The sequence below is a fragment of the Nerophis ophidion genome, linkage group LG07, assembly GCF_033978795.1.
Source record: "Nerophis ophidion isolate RoL-2023_Sa linkage group LG07, RoL_Noph_v1.0, whole genome shotgun sequence".
NCBI classification, from domain to species: Eukaryota; Metazoa; Chordata; class Actinopteri; order Syngnathiformes; family Syngnathidae; genus Nerophis; species Nerophis ophidion.
The window spans coordinates 68,751,460-68,771,931 of record NC_084617.1 but is presented as its reverse complement, the minus strand read 5'-3'; the positions used below and the strand labels follow the sequence as shown (position 1 = coordinate 68,771,931).

At 41.8% G+C, this 20,472-nt stretch overlaps 1 protein-coding gene across 2 annotated transcripts in view; it reads left to right on the top strand.

Annotated features, from left to right (window-relative positions):
• zgc:110329 (uncharacterized protein LOC550500 homolog) overlaps positions 1 to 20,472 on the top strand; it is a 45,956-nt gene that overhangs the window by 10,806 nt on the left and 14,678 nt on the right. For both annotated transcript variants that reach the window (XM_061906982.1, XM_061906981.1), the window contains 3 exons: positions 2,617 to 2,712; positions 8,388 to 8,504; positions 17,626 to 17,682. In XM_061906982.1, the coding sequence (XP_061762966.1) occupies positions 2,617 to 2,712; positions 8,388 to 8,504; positions 17,626 to 17,682 (270 nt within the window). The remainder of the gene's footprint in view (positions 1 to 2,616; positions 2,713 to 8,387; positions 8,505 to 17,625; positions 17,683 to 20,472) is intronic.

Below are 20,472 nucleotides of genomic sequence, written 5' to 3'. Positions count from 1 at the left end.
CATACACATATATTGTACAAACAAACACACATACATACACACAATTATTCATACATATATACATACACACGCGCACACAAAGTACTCAAGTACCTACGCTTCTACATACCGATACAAATACAGTACATACATACACACTCAAGGTAGATACATCCACACACACATTGACTGTACAAACATATACACATACTGTACATACACAAGCACTTATGCATACACACACTCATGCATATAATCAAATTTCATCAAATACATATCACGGTGGCAGAGGGGTTAGTGCGTCTGCCTCACAATACGAAGGTCCTGCAGTCCTGGGTTCAAATCCAGGCTCGGGATCTTTCTGTGTGGAGTTTGCATGTCCTCCCCGTGACTGCATGGGTTCCCTCCGGGTACTCCGGCTTCCTCCCACTTCCAAAGACATGCACCTGGGGATAGGTTGATTGGCAACACTAAATTGGCCCTAGTGTGTGAATGTGAGTGTGAATGTTGTCTGTCTATCTGTGTTGGCCCTGCGATGAGGTGGCGACTTGTCCAGGGTGTACCCCGCCTTCCGCCCGATTGTAGCTGAGATAGGCGCCAGCGCCCCCCGCGACCCCGAAAGGGAATAAGCGGTAGAAAATGGATGGATGGATGGACATAATAATGTTGTAAAACTGGGTAAAACTCGGCACACTGATAAAGCTTAACCTACTTTGAGTATAACAATCTACAAAGTTAATATAGTTTGCTTCTCTTTCTTTGCCTCCATTTATCTGCTTTCTTTTGTAATTCAAGTTTTCATTACATACATGTATTGTTGTATTTGAAACAGTGGTATTGTTAATGATTGAGGTAATTATTATTATTATTATTATGCATTATCAATAGTGCATTTCTATCGGTATTTTTATTGCTTTTTGTAGTGCAGGGGTGCCCATTACGTTGATCGCGAGCTACCAGTCGACCGCGGGGGGTGTGTCAGTCGACCTCCAGCCAGGCTTTTAAAAAGAATAGACCTGAAAATTAGTGATCATCAATCTTCACCAAGACGTCACTTAAATGACATTCACGGCACCCGAGGGTCTTGTGAGATGACGCTGGCTGCTGCAAGATCATTATTATTAAAATATGACCGAGAGGAAGGCGAGAAACACTTTTTATTTCAACAGACTCTCGCGCCGTACCTTCCGTCAAAACTCTAAAGGCCGACTGCACATTTCCTATCTTCACAATAAAAGCCCTGCTTCATGCTGCCTGCGCTAACTAAATACAGAGTCTCGGAAAACTGGCGTGCACAAGCGATCCCTCAGAAAGCTGGCGTGCACATCACTTGTGCACGCCAGCTTTCCGAGACTCTTATTTTGTTAGCGCAGGCAGCATGAAGCAGGGCTTTTATTGTGAAGATAGGAAATGTGCAGTCGGCCTTTAGAGTTTTGACGGAAGGGACGGCGCGAAAATCTGTTGAAATAAAAAGTGTTTCTCGCCTTCCTCTCTGTCATTTTTTCATAATAATGAACTGGCAGCAGCCAGCGTCATCTCACAAGACCCTCGGGTGCCGTGAATGTCAATCAAGCAAGCTACGGAATTTGCCGCCAATGTTTTTCTTGTAAAGTGTATGGAAGCTGGATGAATTAGATGCCAAAAACCAACCACTTTCATGTGGTATTGTACAGAAAGGACAACTTTTTTTCTCCTCCATTTGAAAATGTGGGCGTTATCATCATTACTGTCTGATTCCAATCAATGCAAGTCATCAGCATCAGGTAATACAACAATTTATATTCTTGTCTTTGTGAAAGAAAGACATCTATATGTGTTACACATGCTTGTATTATCATTAAACACATTTAACTTGTTTACAAAAATGTCTCTTTAATAAATAAATATAAATGATATATATAAATGAAGTAGATCCCCTTGAGTTGGTCAATTGAAAAGTAGCTCGCCTGCAGAAAAAGTGTGGGCACTCCTGTTGTAGTGCAATAATGTTCATTGTTTTTACTATCCACTTCATTAACTGCCTCTTTGCTGTTATTTTTGTGACATATTTGTACATATCCCATTTGCTGTTGATGTTCTGTTCTGTTGTTGTTTCTCTGTCGTATCCCTCTCTTGTCCCCGCAATTTCCCCCTCCGTCTTCTCTTTTTTTCTTCTTTCTATCCCTGCCTGCGCCAAACATGAAATAACTAAATTTAATAACGTCCAATACAGATAAGGCAACAAGAGAAGTATCTCACACTTCCCTTTTGTAAAGTAAATATGTACATCAGAGAAGGGCTTCTATATCAACTATATGCTTTGCCTGAGTGGCCGGACAGGACAAAAAAACAAAACCAAAAATAAAACAGTAGACACTAGAATAAAATAAAATCCTTTAAAGCTGTCCGTGTGTTTTTTTTTTTTAAGGTGCTGCAGTTTCGCAATTAACTTGAACATCTGCTTATGGATATTATCACTTTGCGATGCATCGAAGAATCAATATATCGGCACATCCATAATGCGGGTGGTCTCAGAACGTAACCCTGTGAATATTGGGAATCTACTGTGATCTTCAGCTATGCACCTTTGCTCACTGTGCTCACGACATTGTTGTGCAAGTAATGTCATTGTCCCCCAACCTTTTCCACCCGTTCCAGACATCTGCCTTGTTTCAAAGCAGCATACGAGAGGGAATCAAACACTATTACGATGATCTGGACTTCAAAAACATCCTGGATTATGTTCAAGAAAAGGTATTGTTGTTTTTAACAAAGTATTCAGTATTTTTAGCAGAACTGTAAAATTGATGAACATTTGTTGTAATTGCCATCTCCATCCATCAATCATCTTCCGCTTATCCGAGGTCGGGTTGCGGGGGCAGCAGCCTAAGCAGGGAAGCCCAGACTTCCCTCTCCCCAGCCACTTCGTCCAGCTCTTCCCGGGGGATCCCGAGGCGTTCCCAGGCCAGCCGGGAGACATAGTCTTCCCAACGTATCCTGGGTCTTCCCCGTGGCCTCCTACCGGTTGGACGTGAGGAGAGGGAGCTCCAGGAGGAGCTTAACGTAAAGCCGCTGCTCCTCCACATCGAGAGGAGACGGATGAGGTGGCTCGGGCATCTGGTCAGGATGCCACCCAAACGCCTCCCTAGGGAGGTGTTTAGGGCACGTCCAACCGGAGTAATTCCCGTCTCATATATTTTAATTAGTAAACAAAATGAAGTTATCCATCCATCTTCTTCAGCTTATCTGAGGTTAGGTCGCAGGGGCAGCAGCCTAAGCAGGGAATCCCAGCCTTCCCTCTACCAGCCACTTAATCCGGCTCCTGCCGGGAGATTTCAAGGAATTTCCAGGCCAGCTCGGAGACATAGTCTCCCCACGGTGTCATGGGTCTTCCCCGTGGCCTTCTACCGGCCGGACGTGCTCGAAACTCCGGGGGGCAAAATTTAACCCATTTGTAGGAGTAAATGAAGGCTTTTTTTCAGATGCTGTGGTACCTCAATTTACAATCCCAGTCGGCCCCAGGAGCGAGCTCTTAAACACTCATATATCAAAACAGAACCACCTATTGAAATCAATGTAATCAGTGAATGGCCTCCCCAAACCATAATTTTAACATGTTACATGCCTTTTAATATTTCAGTACTTTAATAAAATGATGTAATAATAATGTAAAGCATTCATGTCTTCCAGCACACTGAAGAGGACTTTGAAATCCTTTGTAGCTTTTTCTGATTGGCGTCTTCCCGTCTCATTAGATCCAACATATATCATGAGCCAAGTTACTGAAGAGGGACGGCTGGGTAATAAGGCTGGGAAAGCAGCAACTAATGGCGTTGAAAAAGCGGATATTTCTAGTTATTCCTTCTCCCACAATAAGAGTGGACGCTTGTTAGGCGATGTGGTAGGAGGGTAACTATGACACAAGACTGGGCAGCAGCGGAACCACAGACAAAGTTTGTGGAGCAACAGACCGACCTTGACAACCAAGGCAGCTTCAGCTATGTACAGAAAGCTGAGGTGAGGGTAAAGGACTAACCCTCAGCAGCACCAACGGAGGATGTCACTGACTTTGGTGGGAAGGCTAAAACATAGATATGTTGGAGGTTCATTTAGCCTACTTTTGTGATTTATATAGGCTAGTAAGGTTATATGGATGTATGGGTGGATGAGTGTTATATGGATTGTTACACCCCACCTGGGACAAAGGAGCCTATCAACTACAGTGGGGCAAAAAGTATTTAGTCAGCCACCGATTGTGCAAGTAATCCCACTTAAAATGATGACAGAGGTCTGTAATTTTCATCATAGGTACACTTCAACTGTCAGAGACCGAATATGGAAAAAAAATCCAGGAATTCACGTTGTAGGAATTTTAAAGAATATATTTGTAAATTATGGTGGAAACAAAGTATTTCGTCAACCATTCAAAGCTCTCACTGATGGAAGGAGGTTTTGGCTGAAAATGTCACGATACATGGCCCCTTTCATTCTTTTCTTAACACGGATCAATCGTCCTGTCCCCTTTGCAAAAAAAAAACAGCCCCAAAGCATGATGTTTCCACCCCCATGCATTCACAGTAGGTATGGTGTTCTTGGGATGCAACTCAGTATTCTTCTTCCTCCAAACACGACGAGTTGAGTTTATACCAAAACGGATACATGGATGATACAGCAGAGGATTGGGAGAATGTCATGTGGTCAGATGAAACCAAAATAGAACTTTTAGGTATAAACTCAACTCGTCGTGTTTGGAGGAAGAAGAATACTGAGTTGCATCCCAAGAACACCACACCTACTGTGAAGCATGGGGGTGGAAACATCATGCTTTGGGGCTGTTTTTCTGCTAAGGGGACAGGACGATTGATCCGTGTTAAGGTAAGAATGAATAGGGCCATGTATCGTGAGATTTTCAGCCAAAATCTCCTTCCATCAGTGAGAGCTTTGAATGGTTGACCAAATACTTATTTTCCACCATAATTTACAACCAAATTCTTTAAAATTCCTACAATGTGAATTCCGGGATTATTTTTTTCACATTCTGTCTCCCACAGTAGAAGTGTACCTATGATGAAAATTACAGACCTCTGTCATCATTTTAAGTGGGAGAACTTGCACAATCGGTGGCGGACTAAATACTTTTTTGCCCCACTGTATACCACACCAGGGACACAGTCCTGCAGGGCCGCCCCCGGTCGTATGGTAGACATCCAGACGACAGGATCGGGATGGAACAATCCATAAAACACGTCACAGATGACGTCACGCTAACATCCCGTGACGCCTTTGATGAAGGCTGCAGAAGCAAGGTAGCCGGAACTTGTCAGGTACAAAACATTACCCTTCTAGCCTATATAAATCAACCATTTATAAATAAAACATAGTTACTTCGATCTCTTGCTTTTAGCAAATGCTGGTCATTAAAACCAGATTTTTTGGGGCGGGTCTTTGAGGTTCACTATGGCAATCATTACACCATTTCGCACTACAGAGGCTCGTTACTCAAATGTATGCTCACAACTCAAAGTACAATAACAAAAAGCCGAAAGACCGCTAGTTTCCCAAAATACTCGTAAGTTAGGGTACGTGTACGTTGAGGTAACATGCATTTTGGTTTCCTGATTTGGCTACATGTAAAGAGAATTCTTATTTAAATTAGTGCATTTATGTCAATAAGCACAATTGTCTCTGAGAAGGCTTTTTGGTACATCTAAAGGGCTCGCTGGTTTGTGCAGGTTCACCTAACTAATTGTTTGGGGCTTGGAGCTAAGTCAGTTATTATATATGGTATGTGTTTGTTTGGTTTTAGTAACCATAATCCATCCATCCATTTCCTACCGCTTGTTCCTTTCAGGGTCGCGGGGGGGCCTAGAGCCATGAGGAAAGCAGGGTATCAATCAATAAATCAATGTTTATTTATATAACCCTAAATCACAAGTGTCTCAATTGATTAATTGATTGATTGAAACTTTTATTAGTAGATTGCACAGTACAGTACATATTCCGTACAATTGACCACTAAATGGTAACACCCGAATAAGTTTTTCAACTCGTTTAAGTCCGGGTCCACGTAAAACATGGGTGTCAAACTCTGGCCCGCGGGCCAAATTTGGCCCGCCAAGTAATTTCATTTGGCCCTGGAGGCAATATCAAATTAACATTAGAGGTGGCCCGCCGGTATTATACAGAGGCGGTGCCGCTGTGACACCGCGTTAACCGCTAATGCTCATACTTGCCAACCCTCCCGATTTTCCCGGGAGACTCCCGAAATACAGTGCCCCTCCCGAAAATCTCCCTGGGCAACCATTCTTGTGAATATCTCCCAATTTTCACCCGGACAACAATATTGGGGGCCGTGCCTTTAAAGGCAATGCCTGTAACGTTCTCTACAACCTGTCGTCACGTCCGCTTATCCTCCATACAATCAGCGTGCCGGCCAAGCCTCATGATATAAACAGCTGAATGCAAAGTGAATGCAAAGCATACTTAGTCAACAGCTATACAGGTCACACTGAGAGTGGCCGTACAAACAACTTTAACACTGTTACAAATATGCACCACACTGTGAACCCACACCAAACAAGAATGACAAACACATTTCAGGAGAACATCCGCACTGTAACACAACAGAATAAATACCCAGAACCCGTTGCATCACTAACTCTTCCGGGACGCTACAATACACGCTACCACCTAAAAGGTTAGTTCGTTCAACCTTGGCCCGCGGCTTTGTTCAGTTTTAAATTTTGGCCCTCTCTGTATTTGAGTTTGACACCCCTGACGTAAATCAATTCATGGTCAAAAGGCTGCACAAGCCACAACGACATCCTCGGCTCAGATCCCACATCAGGTCAAGGAAAAACTCAACCCAATGGGACAATGAGAAACCTTGGAAGGGACAGTAAACCCCCTGGCGACCGGTGCAATGGACGTCGAGTGGATCTAGCATAATATTGTGAGAACCCAGTCCATAGTGGATCTAACATTATAGTGAGACTCCAATCCATAGTGGGGCCAGCAGGAGACCATCCCGGGCAGAGACGGGTCAGCAGCAGGGTACACCCAGACAAGTCTCCACCTCATCGCAAGGCCAACCAAGAAAGCCGGACACATTCACACACTAATCAATCAATCAATCAATGTTTATTTATATAGCCCCAAATCACAAATGTCTCAAAGGACTGCACAAATCATTACGACTACAACATCCTCGGAAGAACCCACAAAAGGGCAAGGAAAACTCACACCCAGTGGGCAGAGAGAATTCACATCCAGTGGGACGCCAGTGACAATGCTGACTATGAGAAACCTTGGAGAGGACCTCAGATGTGGGCAACCCCCCCTCTCTAGGGGACCGAAAGCAATGGATGTCGAGCGGGTCTAACATGATACTGTGAAAGTTCAATCCATAGTGGCTCCAACACAGCCGCGAGAGTTCAGTTCAAGCGGATCCAAGACAGCAGCGAGAGTCCCGTCCACAGGAAACCATCTCAAGTGGATCAGCAGCGTAGAGATGTCCCCAACCGATACAGGCGAGCGGTCCATCCTGGGTCTCGACTCTGGACAGCCAGTACTTCATCCATGGTCATCGGACTGGACCCCCTCCACAAGGGAGGGGGGGACATAGGAGAAAGAAAAGAAGCGGCAGATCAACTGGTCTAAAAAGGAGGTCTATTTAAAGGCTAGAGTATACAGATGAGTTTTAAGGTGAGACTTAAATGCTTCTACTGAGGTAGCATCTCGAACTGTTACCGGGAGGGCATTCCAGAGTACTGGAGCCCGAACGGAAAACGCTCTATAGCCCGCAGACTTTTTTTGGGCTCTAGGAATCACTAATAAGCCGGAGTCTTTTGAACGCAGATTTCTTGCCGGGGCATATGGTACAATACAATCGGTAAGATAGGCTGGAGCTAGACCGTGTAGTATTTTATACGTAAGTAGTAAAACCTTAAAGTCACATCTTAAGTGCACAGGAAGCCAGTGCAGGTGAGCCAGTACAGGCGTAATATGATCAAACTTTCTAAGGCCAACTTAGTGTCGCCAATCAGTCTCTTGGTTATGGTCTCTGGCGAATGCAGAAGGCTCAGAACATTTGATCAGTCATGCTGCTCAATTAATAGATCCTAGGTTCTGCCTGGTAATGGTGCATTTTCTATTAGAGCAATGCAAATTGCACTGGCATGGATGCTGTTTATATCTGGCCTGACAGTGCAAGTTTAGAAAGAAACTGAGTTATCATTATTCGGGAAAGACAAGACACTGGATTTTGTTTTCTCAAATCTGCACGATGGAAATATAATTTTTTTGTCAAATATCGATTACAAGTGAACATGTTTTCCAAAGCAGATTACATCAAGTTCGATTTTCTGGAATCCGATGCAAAGAAACATTTATCTCCTGTCTAAATTATTTTCTTGTTGTTTTTTCTTCAGTTTTCCTGCTGTGGAGGGGATGAATATAAGGACTGGGCAGTCAATCAATACCATTTCTGCAACGGTACTGGTCCACTTGCATGTGGGGTTCCATATACCTGCTGCGTCCCCGGTAAGGTGAGCTAAACTCCCATCAATGACACCAATCACACCAGCTACATTTCAGAGTGGAACATCCAAGGCAAATACAATAAGGCTACAGGTAATACGATTTTGAATTTCAAAATTTTGAGGCCTCAAACATCACATTTAAATTATCTCATAACCTGACACCTAAGCTGACGTACGTACTAGGGCAGTGGTCCACAACCATCGGTCCGTGACGCATTTGCTACCGGGCCGCAGAAAAACATGAAATATTTTATAAAAGACTGCATTTTCTCAGACTTAACTTTCGCCTGTCCCACTAGACACACCAAAGGGCTTGTTTATAGATAAATGGGTTGTACTTGTATAGCGCTTTTCTACCTTCAAGGTACTCAAAGCGCTTTGACATTACTTCCACATTTACCCATTCACACACACATTCACACACTGATGGAGGGAGCTGCCATGCAAGGCGCCAACCAGCACCCATCAGGAGCACGGGTGAAGTGTCTTGCTCAGGACACAAAGGACGTGACGAGGTTGGTACTTTGTGGGATTTGAACCAGGGACCCTCGGGTTGCGCACGGCCACTCTTCCACTGCGCCACGCCGTCCCTGTACAATGAAACTCCTCATAGGAAGTTGCCGTTTGTTATATTTGTTATAACTTTGTGACATGATACAATGCACATTTATGAACATATAAAGTATAAATGTGACAGATTGTAGCCAAAGACTGATTTTTAACTGCCTTTTTTTAAATTTCAAAAGATGCAGCTCTAATCTCAAACGGGACTGCATTCCACTATTTACGGGCAACTGACTGAAATGCTCCATCGGCAATACTTTTGTACAAAGTACAAAAAGCAGGTTCGTGAGTGAGTTGGAGCCTAACCTAGTTGACTTCGGGCTAGAGGCAGGGGGTACATCCTGATATGGTCATTTTAGTTAATGATGTCTAATCACCTAACTTTAGCTTATTAGACAGACAGCCGTGTGCATAATTTTCCCACATACAACCAGAAATTTGGTGGTAATATGACAAAACATTTGAATGAGCAGGCTTCACGGTGGCAGAGGGGTTAGTGCGTCTGCCTCACAATACGAAGGTCCTGCAGTCCTGGGTTCAAATCCAGGCTCGGGATCTTTCTGTGTGGAGTTTGCATGTTCTCCCCGTGAATGCGTGGGTTCCCTCCGGGTACTCCGGCTTCCTCCCACTTCCAAAGACATGCACCTGGGGATAGGTTGATTGGCAACACTAAATTGGCCCTAGTGTGTGAATGTGAGTGTGAATGTTGTCTGTCTATCTGTGTTGGCCCTGCGATGAGGTGGCGATTTGTCCTGGGTGTACCCCGGCTTTCCCCCTGATTGTAGCTGAGATAGGCACCAGCGCCCCCCCGCGACCCCGAAAGGGAATAAGCGGTAGAAAATGGATGGATGGATGGACAACCAGAAATTGGCACTTTGGATGTATCAGTGATGTTTTATTTCAAAAAAGAAAGTTAAAACTTAGTTTGATATGTGTGACAAGTGAGATAGCAATTGATGCGTGTCCTTAATAAGTGTGTAAGAGTGATTGCTGGGTCACTCAATGACATTGTCGTATACTATGTTGGATATGCCAAAATGTGCAGTCTTCCTATGAGACTGTTGGTCATGTCGTCCTTTTGCTTTGCTCTAGATCAGGGGTGTCAAACTCAAATACAGAGTGGGCCAAAATTTAAAACTGAAGAAAGTCACGGGCCAAGGTTGAACGAATTAACCTTTTAATAGGGACCCAAATAAGTTTTGCATTGAATATTGAACAAGCAAGGCTAATATATCTTTATAGTGACATGCAAAATCCAGTTTCAAATAATAATATTAATAATAAAAAAAAATTAATGGCATATCAAATACAATTTTAATAAAAATGTAATGCCTCTTTTCTATTTGCAGCCTTCTGAGGTAAATATCGAAATAAAAATTTTCCACAGGCTAACAATAAATTTAAAAATAAAATAACAATAATGAATGAATCAAACAGTCAATCCTTGAAATAGCAAGATAAAGTGCATGAATAAATTGTTAATTATTGCTCAGTTTACTACACTGATTTGCTTTAACACTGACAATGGAACAAGCAACGCTTATATAACTTAATAGTACAAAATCAACTTTCCAAAAAAAAAAAAAAAAACATCAATGGTATATTAAATAAAATGTAAATAAAAAATGTAATGCCTCTTTTTTATTTGCAGCCTTCTGGGGTAAATATCAACATTAACTTTTTCCACAGGCTAATACATTGGAAGGGGGTGTTGGTAAGGGGGGGGTGGGGAGGGGTGTATTGTAGCATCCCAGAAGAGTTAATGCTGCAAGGGGTTCTGGGTATTTGTTCTGTTGTGTTATTGTGCGGATTTTCTCCCGAAATGTGTTTGTCATTCTTGTTTGGTGCGGGTTCACAGTATGGCGCACATTTGTAACCGTGTTAAATTTGTTTATAGGGCCACCCTCAGTGTGACCTGTATGGCTATTGATCAAGTATGCCTTGCATTTCCTTACATGTGTGTAGAAGCCACATATATTACATGACTGGGCCGTATTTTGTCTACGCATGGGAGAGTGAGAAACATAATTTTGATTCCTTTGTATGTCTTACATGTAAAGAAATTGACAAATAAAGCTGACTTGACTTGACGCTGTTTGTGAGGAGGAAAAACAGACTTGACGACAGGTTGTAGAGGACGCTAAAGGCAGTGCCTTTAAGGCACACCCCCAATATTGTTGTCCGGTTGGAATTCGGGAGAATGGTTGCACCGGGAGATTTTCGGGACGGGCACTGAAATCCGAGAGTCTCTCGGGAAATCGGTGAATGCGGTGTTACAGCGGCACCACTGTATAACACCGGCGGGCCAGCTCTAATGTTAATTTGATATTGCCTCAAGGGCCAAAGGAAATTACACGGCGGGCCAAATTCTTCCCGCGGGCCAGAGTTTGACACCTATGCTGTAGATGGTCATTTGAAGCAGTAAATGTTTTTTTCATTTTTGAGGTTGGCCACTTCCCACTTAATGAAATACAGCTCTTGTCTGAGATGTAACAGACATTCAAATATTGTATTTGCAGTTTATGCTTGAGCTTCAATGTGCAGAGTGGTGCTTGTGCAGTGGTCTTTGTAATCATTTGCCAGGACTCTGTGTGGGTAATCAAACTACTTCACATCAAGTCGTAAGCACTTACAAAGACTTAAAGTCAATCTGTGGAGGTCCAATGAAGGTCCAGTGTGCAATACACAAATGTCATATGTGGAGGCTTGAACCATTGAAATACACATAAGCTACAAGGGGAATACAATACACTGTCTGAAAGCAACAACAATATTAGCATAGCCGGGGTTTTTATCATGTTCCTTAATTATGAAGCAAGACAATTTGTTTTAGGAAAATAGGTATAGTTTTGAAGTAATTACATAATTGCCCTTTTACCTGAGTCTGGAAGGGTCTGATCAAGGATGCTTTTTGATCCTTAATGTGAGTTAAACCATTTGCATTTGTATTCTTAAATAGGGTGTCGGCGAGTTTCACATTGGGAATTTGTTTTGCAGTAAAGACACTACTTTGTTTTAAAATGGATCTATTGCGTTTTGGGACACTGGTGCATGAAAAGCCTGCATGCCTAAATAGAATGCAGTCGTGATTTTAATTGCTAATCACGTCACATCTCCACAGTCCATTACTTCATTAATTCTTTGTTTTGACAAAATGTGTTTAACATTCTGCTGTGTCTATCATTCATGGGTTAGTGCAGGGGTCTATTTATCTTTACTATTGAAAGAGACAGTTTTCCCCGTAATCCACTAAAGAAAAGTAGAAAGTCACAAATTAATAACACCGCTTATGAACTCCTAAGTGTCAATGTTTTTTTATGTATGTTCTACTTGTTTAAACATCATACGCAAATACGGTGTTAGGTTTCACTGTTATGCTGATGACACCCAACTCTACATGCCCCTAAAGCTGACCAACACGCCGGATTGTAGTCAGCTGGAGGCGTGTCTTAATGAAATTAAACAATGGATGTCCGCTAACTTTTTGCAACTCAACGCCAAAAAAAAGGAAATGCTGATTATCGGTCCTGCTGGACACCGACCTCTATTTAATAATACAACTCTAACATTTGACAACCAAACAATTAAACAAGGCGACACGGTAAAGAATCTGGGTATTATCTTTGACCCAACTCTCTCCTTTGAGTCACATTAAAAGCGTTACTAAAACGGCCTTCTTTCATCTCCGTAATATCGCTAAAATTCGCTCCATTCTGTCCACTAAAGACGCTGAGATCATTAACCATGCGTTTGTTACGTCTCGCCTCGATTACTGTAACATATTAGTTGGTACAAAATGTAGTTGCTAGACTTTTGACAAGAACAGGAAAGTTTGACCACATTACGCCTATACTGGCTCACCTGCACTGGCTTCCTGTGCACTTAAGATGTGACTTTAAGGTTTTACTACTTACGTATAAAATACTACACGGTCTAGCTCCATCCTATCTTGCCGATTGTATTGAACCATATGTCCCGGCAAGAAATCTGCGTTCAAAGGACTACGGCTTATTAGTGATTCCCAAAGCCCAAAAAAAGTCTGCGGGCTATAGAGCGTTTTCCGTTCGGGCTCCAGTACTCTGGAATGCCCTCCCGGTAAAAGTTCGAGATGCCACCTCAGTAGAAGCATTTATGTCTCCCCTTAAAACTCATTTGTATACTCTAGCCTTTAAATAGACTCCCTTTTTAGACCAGTTGATCTGCCGTTTCTTTTCCTTTTCTCCTATGTCCCACTCTCCCTTGTGGAGGGGGTCCGGTCCGATCCGGTGGCCATGTACTGCTTGCCTGTGTATCGGCTGGAGACATCTCTGCGCTGCTGATCCGCCTCCGCTTGGGATGCTTTCCTGCTGGCTCCGCTTTGGACTGGACTCTCGCGACTGTGTTTGATCCATTATGGATTGAACTTTCACAGTATCATGTTAGGCCGGCTCGACAGCCATTGCTTTCCTCCTCTCCAAGGTTCTCATAGTCATCATTGTCACCGACGTACCACTGGGTGTGAGTTTTCCTTGCCCTTATGTGGGCCTACCGAGGATGTCGTAGTGGATTGTGTTGTGGTTTGTGCAGCCCTTTGAGACACTAGTGATTTAGGGCTATATAAGTAAACATTGAGTGATTGATTGATTGAAATAACAGAATACTACAAACATAAGTGCAGTGTGCATGTGTAAGCCGTTTTTGGAAATAGGGAATGTACAATATGGTCTGAAACCCATATTGCAGCTTCTTGCAATAAGGATATACGTATCGCAATATATTATTTAGAATCATTTCCACATGTTGCAAAGGCTGCAGATATATGCAGTAATGTATTGTGGACGTGTATGCACAATGTAGTTGCTCTGTTTAGTTGTTGTATTATAATCCTACCACTAGACTGATTAATCTATTTAGTAAATGGTATATTTTAATGTGTGTACATTTTTATCAAGCCTGGCATTGTCATTTCTGGCATTGGCTTCTGACTGTGTTCATTGGGGGAAATGCAAGTATTTGGTCCCCTGCTGATGTTTTAAGTTTATTGCCATACAAAAACATGTACAGTCCAGAGGGAGTGATAGTGACAAAATCTCCTAGTGTTGATACATTTATTTCTGTTTGATTAAAGCAAATCGTTTTTAATCCCCACGCAAAACATAACTTAGTACAAGGTAGAGAACTACTTGTTGGCAAGCATTTAGGTCAGATGTCTTTTGTAGTTGGTCCACAATCTCAGGGGGAATTTTGAGCCATTGCTGTGAATTATTGTGAATTATATTTATATAGCGCTTTTCTCAAGTGACTCAAAGCGCTTTACATAGTGACACCCAATATCTAAGTTTAATTTAAACCATTGTGGGTGGCACTGGGAGGAGGTGGGTAAAGTGTCTTGCCCAAGGACACAACGGCAGTAACTAGGATGGCATAAGCGGGAATCGAACCTGCAACTCTCAAGTTGCTGGCACGGCCACTCTACCAACCGAGCTTTACAGATGCTCTCCAAATCCTCAAAATCACTTTGCAACTCAAAGTTTTAGCTCTATACACATATTTTTTATGGTGGTAGATCAGGGGACTGGCTCCACCACTCTTAGATTGTATAGCACGTATTTTGGAGTCATACTAATACAGTTAATCAATCAATGTTTATTTATATAGCCCTAAATCACAAGTGTCTCAAAGGGCTGCATAAGCCACAACGACATACATCAGGGCAAGGAAAAACTCAACCTAGTGGGATGACAATGAGATACCTTAGAGAAGACCGCAGATGTAGGTGTTTCGTCGTCCCCTCCCCCCCCCCCTCTATGGGAGACCGGTGCAATGAACGTTGAGTGGGTCTAGCGTAATAGTAAGAGTCCAGTCCATAGTGGATCCAACATAATAGTGAGAGTCCAGTCCATAGTGGGGCCAGGAGGAGACCATCCCGAGCGGAGACAGGTCAGCAGCGCAGATATGTCCCCAACCGATGCACAGGCGAGCGGTCCACCCCGGGTCCCGACTCTTGACAGCCAGCACTTCATCCATGGCCACGGGACCTGTGCCCAGAGCAGAAAAAAAGAAAAGAAATGGCAGATCAACTGGTCTAGAAAGGGGGTCTATTTAAAGGCTTGAGTATACAAATGAGTTTTAAGATGGGACTTAAATGCTTCTACTGAGGTGGCATCTCTAACTGTTACTGGGAGAGCATTCCATAGTACTGGAGCCCGAATAGAAAACGCTCTATAGCCCGCAGACTTTTTTGGGCTCTGGGAATCACTAATAAGCCGGAGTCCATTGAACGCAGATTTCTTGCCGGGACAAATGGTACAATACAATCGGCAAGATAGGATGGTGCTAGATCGTGTAGTATTTTATACGTAAATAGTAAAACCTTAAAGTCACATCTTAAGTGCACAGGAAGCCAGTGCAGGTGAGCCAGTATAGGCGTAGTTTGATCAAACTTTCTTGTTCTTGTCAAAAGTCTAGCAGCTGCATTTTGTAACAACAATTTTTTTTAATGTTAGACATGGGGAGACCCGAAAATAATACGTTACAGTAATCAAGACGAGACGTAACAAATGCATGAATAATGATCTCAGCGTGGCTAGTCGACAAAATGGAAAGAATTTTAGCGATATTACAGTATGTGGTAATGTAAGTAGAGGAAGAAATGCTCCATGCTTATGAGATAGAGCTAGGAGCTGTCAAGCTCCGGATCGAACCGATAACTACAACTTTCCACTGCTATTTGTTGTTAGTAATGTTTTACTTTTGACAAATCCACAAAAATATTTGGTCACAGACGAATTAATTTGTCGGTGACGTCATCATTCATGTTTTTCTGGTCTGAGACAAACATAGACAAGTGGGCGTGGCCAATGACCAGCATCAACAGGAATAGAAAAATGGCTGTGGCCACGTGCAGCAACAACGTGGGTGAAAACATTCAACGTTCAATGCATACAACGATTTTGGCTGAAAGCTCTGAAGTATGTAACTATTTAATAGAAAATACATGTATAATATAGCATCTATCAATTGATTAGATTGATTTTGTTGACCGTTAATGTCTAACTGTTAGTTGTCCCACTTACCCTCATAAGCACACTCACACAATCATCTGTTTTAGTAAACAAAACTCTTGACATAACATCAGAGTGGCTATAATAACAAGTGGAACACATTTTCATTTACGGACTTACATCTACGCTGAAGAGTTGCGCGTGCATCACCATGACAACACACGTACGGATGAGCACAACCTGGATTGGGGAAAACTTATCAAATTTAAGGTGTTATTTTTTGCATGGATTTTAAAGGCCTACTGAAACCCACTACTACCGACCACGCAGTCTGATAGTTTATATATCAATGATGAAATATTAACATTGCAACACATGCCAATACGGCCGGTTTAGTTTACTAAATTACAATTTTAAATTTCGCGTGGAAGTATCATGCTAAAACGTCGCGGTATGATGACGCGTGTGCGTGACGTCACGCATTGTAGAGGACATTTTGTTCCAGCACCGTTTACAGCTACAGTATTATGGACATCTGTGTTGCTGAATCTTTTGCAATTTGTTCAATGAACAATGGAGACGTCAAAGAAGAAAGCTGTAGGTGGGAAGCGGTGACACTGCTTAATAACTGTTTAATAAATACGGTTTTGGTCAATTGACTTAGTTGTGGTTTCCCTCTGTGCATGAAAGTTTAAAATGAGCATATATTAATGCAGTATGGACAAGAATGTTTTAATGTAGACACATAGAATCATTATACTACTGTGATTATATGTATCAAGTGTTAATTCAAGGCAAAATATCGAGATAGATATCGTATATCGCGATATGGCCTATAAATATCCCCCAGCCCTAATTCATTATCATTTTTAGAAATGTAATGCTCCAAAGATGTTTAGGTACTAAGGAAATAAAATACATTGTGTAATGAATTACAGTCTCTTACCCTGATATTACATGTTTTTATTTTGACTTCTTGTGTTGTCTTAAGATGTGCAAATATCCGCACCCTAATGATTGGGTTTTTATTTGTAAGGAGTGGACATGTCTATATTTTATTACTCCTTTCCCATCGGTGTCAACAGTAACAAATGACATCTGTTTTATCTTCGCAGAAAGACATTCTCATTAAGCCCAAGTCGCTATCCCGCAGACAGACGTGTTTTGGTATATAGACTTCAATTCTATCTTTAAATGAAGTGATGTTCCCGGGAGTCAGGTCCGTGCTCCCAATGATAACTTTGTTTCTCCACTCTTAAGCACTGTCTCTGGGTGTGGTGCAGTGGCAACTCTTTCTTATTTCTCTGACACACACACACACACACACACACACACACGCACACACACACACACACACACACACACACACACACACACACACACACAGAGTGATAGAAGAGTTTATTAGATCAGATTGTTGCCATTATTGGTTCTTGCCTCACAGTTGCCGCTGTTTTCCACCACACCGGTTTACACCCTGGCAGGCGGTGGTCACATACACACTTCTCATATCACTTGTTCAAGATGTCCACATGGTTTTGTGTCTGGTCTCATCCTCTCATTGTGGGTTCTTTCCTCAGGTAGGAGAAGTCATTAACACCCTGTGCGGGTCCAAGGCTATGGCTCTGGATAAACAGGTACGTGGAATAACTGGTAATTGAAGCTATTTGTGTTCCTCCGTGTGTTGTAGTGCAGCATTAGGTGATGTGTGGCTTCTGTAAGTGGATGTTTGTGTGTAACAGATAATGAAATACATTGTGTCATAATCGTACAAAAGAATTATGCTCAAGGGGAGAGGAAACACACACTGTCTTTGTTTCGAGACACCTGGCGATATTTAGGGAAGAGCTTGGAGCGAACATTTTCTTTGTTCAAAAACAATCCTTTTGTTTTCCCTGTTGATTAACCTGCTTCTATATGCAAAATTGTATTTAAGTATGTCAAATTGATATTCTATCTATTCGGCATGATGCCACTTGTTCACGTCCGATACCAATGCAACATTGTTTACTGGCCAATGCATATCAATTTGATTTATACTAATAACCTTATCTCCATTCTTGTTATAGGAAATGGTATGCATGGGTGCACTTTCCTTAATATAGACAGTAAAAAAACACCACATTATTGAAATAAGTAAAAGTTTAAATCTGAGTAAATGGGAGTTTAATTCCTTGCACGATGTGTACTTCACACTTAATATCCTCCCGAAAATCGAAGAAAAAAAGTATCTTTCAATCCAATTTTTTTTAAATCAACTTTACTTGAACTTTTAGAATTGTATACAAATCTTTTTACCTACTCAGTGGCCTAGTGGTTAGAGTGTCCGCCCTAAGATCGGTAGGTTGTGAGTTCAAACCCCGGCCGAGTCATACTAAAGACTATAAAAATGGGACCCATTACGTCCCTGCTTGGCACTCCACATCAAGGGTTGGAATTGGGGGTTAAATCACCATTAATGATTCCGAGCGCGGCACCGCTGCTGCTCACTGCTCCCCTCACCTCCCAGGGGTTGATCAAGGGGATGGGTCGAAAGCAGAGGACAAATTTCACCACACCTACTGTGTGTGTGACAGTCATTGGTACTTTAACTTTAACTTAACTTTACAGTCCTACATCAACTTACAAGGATGATCCGTTCGACAACCAACCTTGTGACTCAGAACATTCGTATCTCTAAGCCAGTGGTTCTCAACCTTTTTTCAGTGATTTACCCCCTGTGAACATTTTTTTAATTCAAGTACCCCCTAATCAGAGCGAAGCATTTTTGGTTGAAAAAAAGAGATAACGAAGTAAAATACAGCACTAGGTCATCAGTTTCTGATTTATTAAATTGTATAACAGTGCAAAATATTGCTGATTTGTAGTGGTCTTTCTTGAACTATTTGGAAAAAAAGATATAAAAATAACTAAAAACTTGTTGAAAAATAAACAAGCGATTCAATTATAAATAAAGATTTCTACACATAGAAGTAATCATCAACTTAAAGTGCCCTCTTTGGGGATTGTAATAGAGATCTATCTGGATTCATGAACTTAATTCTAAACATTTCTTCACAAATAATACATCTTTAACATCAATATTTATGGAACATGTCCACAAAAAACCTAGCTGTCAACACTGAATATTGCATTGTTGCATTTCTTTTCACAGTTTATGAACTTACATTCATATTTGTTGAAGTATTATTCAATAAATATATTTATAAAGGAATTTTGAATTGTTGCTATTTTTAGAATATTTAAAAAAAAAATCTTACGTACCCCCTGGCATACCTTTAAGTACCCCCAGGGGTACGCGTACCCCCATTTGAGAACCACTACTCTAAGCAGCCCTGCCTATTGAAATCATTTAAATCCATGCATCACAGTTTTAACATGTAACATGCCTTTAAAGGAAAACTAACTTTTAGAAAATAAATACTGTTTGAAAAGCATTACAATATAATGTGCTACAAACAAAGAACAGCAACTTCATGAAATGCATCAATTTTGTACAGCATTTACCTTGGAATCGGACTACTGTAGTGCGTGTGATTCAGGCTATTTTACTATTTAGTGTGGCCAAGTCTGCGTATTATCTCCTTATTATTAAGTGAAGTGAAGTGAATTATATTTATATAGCGCTTTTTCTCTAGTGACTCAAAGCGCTTTACATAGTGAAACCTAATATCTAATTTTTACATTTAAACCAGTGTGGGTGGCACTGGGAGCAGGTGGGTAAAGTGTCTTGCCCGAGGACACAACGGCAGTGACTAGGATGGCGAAGCAGGGATCGAACCTGCAACTCTCAAGTTGCTGGCACGGCCGCTCTACCAACCGAGCTTTACCGCCCCTTAGCAACTGTGTTTCCCTCGTGGCATCTGGCAACGTTGTCCCTGGCGTCTTTGAGTGACGGACCAAAAATCACTTCCGGGGTGAAAACACAACAATCGTCTGTGAACCAAAGCTATTGCTTGACCATCCAGTTTGTTGAGTTAGGACGAGACACAAAAAATTCAAACGCAGCTTCCTTTTGAAAAATTGCTTGGCGTTTGTGGCAAGAAGGCTTGTTTCAGCTTGTGTGATGCAGACTCGTGCTACGGCGGGCTCGACTTGCCAGGTTGGCTGCTAACAGGCAGGGCGTATTTTTGACAGTTTGGAGGACGGGATGTCGATTTCTGAGCGGTGCTCAAACATGCACATCAACTTTGAAATACAAAACTTATGTTTGTTTCTTGCATAAAGAACAGTGTAACAATATAATGCCACTTTACTGCTCAAACGGTCTTGTTTGTTGTGTAATTGAGTCAAAAACAGCAACGTGTGATAATATATTAAATCTTCATTGCTCCAATAGCAGAAACTTGTTACAAATATTAATATAACCTAGAGCTAAAATGCTTGTAACTCAAGGTATGCTCCAACTAAAAGCATTAAAAAAAAGC